Below are 6,223 nucleotides of genomic sequence, written 5' to 3' on the forward strand. Positions count from 1 at the left end.
AGCTAGCTTCTCTCTCAATACACTCACTTCGTCTTTTGACGGCTTTAGACAACTTCTCTCTTCTCTCTTCTTGCTATCCAGCCTACCGATTCATAGGTTATGAGCCCAAGCCAAGCCTCAAGCGAAGATTTTCCACGCCTCATCGGAGCCGAGAACTTCGACGTGTGGAAGACCCGTGTGTGCGCAGCACTCGATGGCGAGCACCTACTCGGCTATGTGAAGCAGCCAGACTACGATGGTGTGTCTGAAAACGAGAGTGAAGACAGCGGCAGCGATATGTCTGACATTGACGACGAACTGGCAGCCAACGCCTCGAAAGACGCTGAAATCGATACTGACGCGGCGGACTACGAGGACAGCGACGGCGACCTAAAGCCACCCTCGGACTCAGACGACGACTCAGGAGCCAGCTCCGATACGTCAACCAAGCGGAAGGACCTCCCAGTCGTTCGACCGTTCAACTCGCGTGAAGCTCGCCGGGCACGCAAGCGTGCTAAGAAAAAGAAGCCTCAACCTCTTAGCCAGCGTGAGCGCCGTCGTCAAGAAGCCAAGACCAAGGCCTTCTTAATGAAAACGATGGACAACATGCACGTGCGGCTGGTCAAGAATCTCACGACATCCTACGAGATATTCAACTACATCTGCCAGAAGTACGAGGGAGCAGCCTTTCATGGTGACCCGTACTTTATTCAACACTACTTGATGGAGATCAAGTATGAGGAAGGCTCCGACTTGACCGAGTTCTTTCTAAAGCTTGAGAATGCGATGAAAGCCGCATCAGAAGCCACCGAATCGGCGATGACCGAAGGACAGAAGTCTATCTATCTGTTCCACTCGATGCCCAAGTCGTGGAAAGATGATCTCCGCATTTGGAAAGGCCAGCGGAAGTATATCCCGTATGAAGACCTCAAGCAGAGTATTGAAGGCAAGGTTCGCGATCTTCAAGCTCAAGAGCGCTACACCTTGGCCAAAGGCACACCAGAGACCAATGCAACCAAGCGTGAGAAAGCTCTAGTGGCTACCGGACCTCCTGTGTCACAGGATCAAGGCCGTGACAACGCCAATATCTGCTCGTACTGTGATCGACCACGCCACAACATTCGTCAATGCCGAGGCCTGCAAAAGGATCTGCGTGATGGACGAGTGAAGGCCGGTACAGTGCTTCCTGCCAACTTCGCCTTCAGAGGCAACTCGAAACGCGATCACCCGTACCAGAACTCGAACAAAGGTGACAATGGCGACTCGGCAAGAATAACAATAACCGCGGCTTCAAGAGTAACAATGGCAGTAGCAAGAACAAGCAAGTAAATGGCGGCAAATATCGCGGTCAAGATCGCTACAAGGACCGACCTCTTGAGTCAGATAACGACGAGGAAGATGACGACGCCAGTGATTCTGGAAACAACCGCAAGGTAACGCGCCAAGGACGTCGTGATACCGGTCTCATCGCTGTTGCTACCACAGTCAATCCCCCGTTTAGCCTCACCGCTCAAGCCAAGGTAGAACCTGACCCCACCTGGACGATCGACTCTGGCTGCACTCGCCACGTCACCCATGAGTCCCAGTGGTTCACCGATATCACCTCCAGTGGTGGCTCGATTACGGTTGGTGGTAATAACCAAATCCCCATCGAAGGAATTGGACGGGTCGAGCTGGAAGTCACTGACTCCAAGGGCACTATGCAGAAGCTTATCCTCCATGGCGTCTTGTATGCTCCCCAGCTCTAATTTAGTCTGATATCAATTCCAGCAGCTGTGAAGCACGATTTTCGCTTCAACTTTGACCGCAAACAGTGCTATATGCAAACTGTCCAGCGCTTCAAGATCAAAGCGCCCATGGCTACCAACACGGATCTGTATCAGTTCCAAGCCAAACCAGTGGCACATCCAGCGGCTCTTATTGCCTCAGGTAAGCAACGTTCCTTTCTGCTCTTACATAAACGCCTTGGACACCCTAACGTTCGTGTCTTGAATGACCTATCTAGGAGCCAAGCCATACGTGGACTCGATGGATCTATACCTCTAAGTCCAAAGACAGATTTCTTCTGTGTTGCCTGCACGTTAGCGAAGTCACACCGCTCCCCATTTTACTCTAATAGAGTTGTTAAGCGTGCTAGATCACCCTTGTCTAAAGTTCATTCAGATATCTGTGGTCCATTACCTGTGCCTAGCCTTACTGGTTGTCGTTACTTCTTGATCTTCATCGATGACTTTTCTCGATTCATGTTCACTTATGCAATTAAGAACCGTAGCGAGTTGTACGATTGCTACGAAGACTTCAGGAAGAAAGCCCTGAATATTTTCAGACAAGATATATCTGTCATCGAGTACACGTTCAGTGTTGAAGACAATACACACGAGGGCAGATTTGAGATTCAGCGGCTTCAAACAGACAACGCCAAAGAGTACGAGAAGCTTGGCCGCATTATATTTAAAAAGTATGGAACTCACGCCCAGTTTACCAATGCATACACTCCTCAACAAAATGGAGTTGCAGAACGTCGCATGCGTACCATCTGGAGCGTGTCCGAGCCCTTCTACTTGACGGCAAGCTACCCAAGCAGTTATGGGCTGAGTGCGTTTGTCACGTGACCACTCTCATCAATATGACTCCTAGCTCCAAGACGGATGGTCGAACCCCGTATGAGCTTTGGTACAACCGTATTCCATCCATGCAGTACATCAAAGTATTCGGGTGTAGTGGATATATTCACATCACGGAGCAAGACAAGCTCGACGCTAGATCCCGTTTGTGTATGTATCTTGGTGTGCCTGACCATAAGAAAGGATACCGTCTAATGGATATTGATACTCACGCAATTATCTATAGTCGTGACGTAGTCTTTAAAGGGGACGAATTCCCATCTCTCACAGGCCTGATGTCTACCCCAGAGCCCGCACAGCACACGATTCGGCAGCAACCTGTCGCCCCACCTGCACCTGTACCTGCACCTTTGCCAACTGCAACTAAAAGAATACTGTATGGCTGTTCGATCAATAGCCTCCCTCAGTGAGGGCAGTGCACGTTCGTTCACTGTGCCTAATGCCGTTATCATTGCAGGGCCTGAGGTGGGTGACGGTGTGGTCACTGAATTTGACACATGTTCAGGCTCCGGTGCTGTGGCAGAACGGAGACGGACTCTGCTCCTCCGTGTCATTCAACTCCTAAGCGACCCCGCCTCTCTGCGGAAGCCATTGATAGCTCTGAGGAAGCCAATGACGTAACCCTCAACTCTGAGGAAGACATTCACGAACAGGAGCAACGTCAGCATTTACTGTACACCTTACTAGCTATTCGGTATGTGTCAGAGCCCACTACGTATCGGGAAGCCATGAAGTCTTCTCACGCTAACCAGTGGCATAAAGCAGCTAAATCGGAATACAAATCCCTCATGGACAACAACACTTGGGTGTTGGTATCCCCTCCTAAAGGAAGGAAGATTTTAAGTAGCCGATGGGTCTTTGTAGTGAAGTATACCGGCACTGGCGAAATCGACCGCTTTAAGGCTCGTCTTGTCATCAAAGGATTCCTTCAGGAATATGGCATCGACTTCAACGAGATTTTCTCTCCTGTCATCAGGATGGAGGTACTCAGTCTACTGCTAACGATTGCAGCTCTTCTGGACTTTGAAGTTCACCAAATGGATGTTAAGACAGCATTCCTTAATGGTTACTTGGAAGAAGAGATCTACATGGCTCAACCGGAAGGTTTCAAAACCCCGGGCAAGGAGCGCTTAGTGTGTAAACTTCTGAAGAGCTTGTACGGGCTGAAACAAGCGCCCCGTGTCTGGTACCAAACTTTGACTGCATTCCTAGAAAGTCTTGGATTTATAAAACTTATTAAAGATCGTTGTGTCTTTCGACGCACAGTTGGCGACATCACCTGTTACATTGCAGTGTACGTCGATGACTTACTGATCATTGCGCCAACACCAGCACTCGTCAGTGAGCTGAAATCAACCTTGAAAAAGCGATTCTCCATGTCAGATTTAGGGGAGGTGAAGTACTTACTCGGCTGGTCCATTCAAAGAGACCGTTAGAACCGAACGATGTTTATCCACCAGCACAAGTACGCTACGAAGGTCATTGACCGCTTCAGTGACTACATTCCGTACCCTATTGCAACACCAGCAGAACGGAACGCTAAACTTTCCGTTAACAACCAGCCTAGCAGTGAGCAAGAGAAAGATGCGATGAAATCAATTCCGTATCACCAAGCAGTAGGCAGTGTCATGTACTTAATGGTAGGCACTCGGCCCGACATGGCATTCTACATGCGAGAAGTCAGCCAATTCCTAGCTAATCCAGGAATGGATCACTGGAAAGCAGTCATCCGTGGTCTAAAGTATCTATCCGGGACGAAAGAGTACGGTCTCCTTCTGGGAGGCTCGACCGATATTACCTCGAACAACCTAGCCGATCAGCTTGTTGCCCAAACCCGCGGAAATCCTACCAACTCCTATCGTCTACTTATGGATCTTGAAAGGACGAACAAATGCATAAAAGTTGATCCACCCCTCCGCGGATGAGATCGGCTTACCTTCTTTCAAGTCGTAGAGAAGGCGCTTGGTCCCTTGAACTGTGAGCACCGCCCCATGACCAATAAAACGATGGTTGTAGGCTCCAACGATGTAGATTCCATCCTTGATCTTGATCTCCTCCAGTACGCGGGCACCTCGACGACCTGGAATGGCGTAGTTGTTCTTGACAAAGGCGTTGTACGCGATGTCACGTCCTCCATCCCGAAGGCGCACTAGGAAGCCGCGCACATCCAGCCATGCTGCACCCTCGCGGAGATCACGGCCGTACTGCACGAGAATGTCCTCGACGTACTGGTCGATGTCCTGCTGAGTAACGAGATCTGGACGACCAGCGAGCTCTGCTGCACGCTAGAAGGCGTTGAATACGCACAGGTCATCGTCATCCGCACCAAGCAATCCCACACCAACCTGGTCATCTCTCCAGAAGTCCTCAAAGAGTGGCACGGAAGAATCTTTCCAACGGTCGACGAGATCCACCTCCTCAGTGAAGCCATCCTCCCGGAGATTGGCCCTTGGTTCCCATGATCGCTGATATAACTTCCTGCAAGTCCTGTCGGGGTGTACCCACAGTACTTGGTACACAGGGCCCAGGTCTGTCTCACGCCTGTCATTTATACAGGCCACCTGCCACACCTCGACAGTCGACGCAAATCTGCGGTCAACTGTAACATCCCGACCAGTATAATACTCCCCCCATATCCGGTAGTGCAACTGGTCGGTGGCAGGAGCCTTACGGTTGGTGGCAGGAGCCTTACGGTTGGTGACAGGAGCCTTACGGTTTGTGGCAGGAGCTTTACAGTTGGTGGCAGGAGCCGTACAAATTGTGGTATTAGCCGCACATTCGGTTGTAGTCTCAATGGCACAGAGTGCCTCAGTAATGGCGCTCGCAAGCGCTTTGCCAGTTGGTCGATCAATTACCTCCTCTTGTCGTACACGATAAAGCTTACAGCGTGAACACCGAGGGAAGCACGCAGGGTTGATGTTGGAGCAAATAGCGCAAGACCATCTGCCCCTCACACGGTCACTATTTCCCCACACTTTAGTGACATCACTGGGCGGCTGTGACGCTTCGGCGGTGGGGTTCGACCGCAGCGTCCTTGGTTCTGCCCCGCTGCTCTCCTCCCTGCTCATGGCTATCGGTACACGGCTCAGGGTAGCGATTGCGCTTATAGTCCCAGTCGCAGCGCGCCTAGCAGCTCGCCCTTTCTTGGCTGCACGTATGGCTGCCGCCTTGCGAGGTTTACGTGTCGGTTTTGTTATCGCCTTCAAGCCCAGCGCAGCGCCCTTGGTGACGCCTGTCCTCCAAACCTTCGCCATCGGGCGTGCCAGCGTGATCCTCTTCGTAAGCAGCGAAAGCTGAGAGCGCCAAGAGGTATCAGCAGCGCCGGCTTCCTCCTGGTGTCAGTTTTCGGACTGACCTTAATATATATATTCCTTTTATTGACTTGTTATATCTAAATCTTTAGGTATTGTCAAAGAATATTACAAGAGGCAGGGAGGCTGTTGAAGTAGCCTCTTTGACAATGGTACGGTGTACCCAGAGCTGATATCCAGTCAGTATATACCCTTTGTAAGCTGTTACAATAGCGTAGAGTATGCTATAGAGTGAGCCATACTATAAGGCTCACCCTCTCTAGGCCAGTCATGTACTGGAGCTAGCTTCTCTCTCAATACACTCACTTC

The 6,223-nt window shown here is 50.7% G+C and overlaps 1 protein-coding gene across 1 annotated transcript; it reads right to left on the reverse strand.

Moving 5' to 3' along the window:
- Positions 1-4,465: 4,465 nt before the first annotated feature.
- Positions 4,466-5,857, reverse strand: PPTG_09106 (hypothetical protein; the record flags this gene model as incomplete). The annotated part of the gene is made up of 2 exons (XM_008903966.1): positions 4,466-4,888; positions 4,949-5,857. 2 exons carry the CDS (start codon positions 5,855-5,857, stop codon positions 4,466-4,468), a joined length of 1,332 nt encoding a protein of 443 aa, XP_008902214.1.
- Between the last annotated feature and the right edge of the window lie 366 nt (positions 5,858-6,223).

Source organism: Phytophthora parasitica, assembly GCF_000247585.1.
Source record: "Phytophthora parasitica INRA-310 unplaced genomic scaffold supercont2.17, whole genome shotgun sequence".
In the NCBI taxonomy this organism is placed as follows: Eukaryota; Oomycota; class Peronosporomycetes; order Peronosporales; family Peronosporaceae; genus Phytophthora; species Phytophthora nicotianae.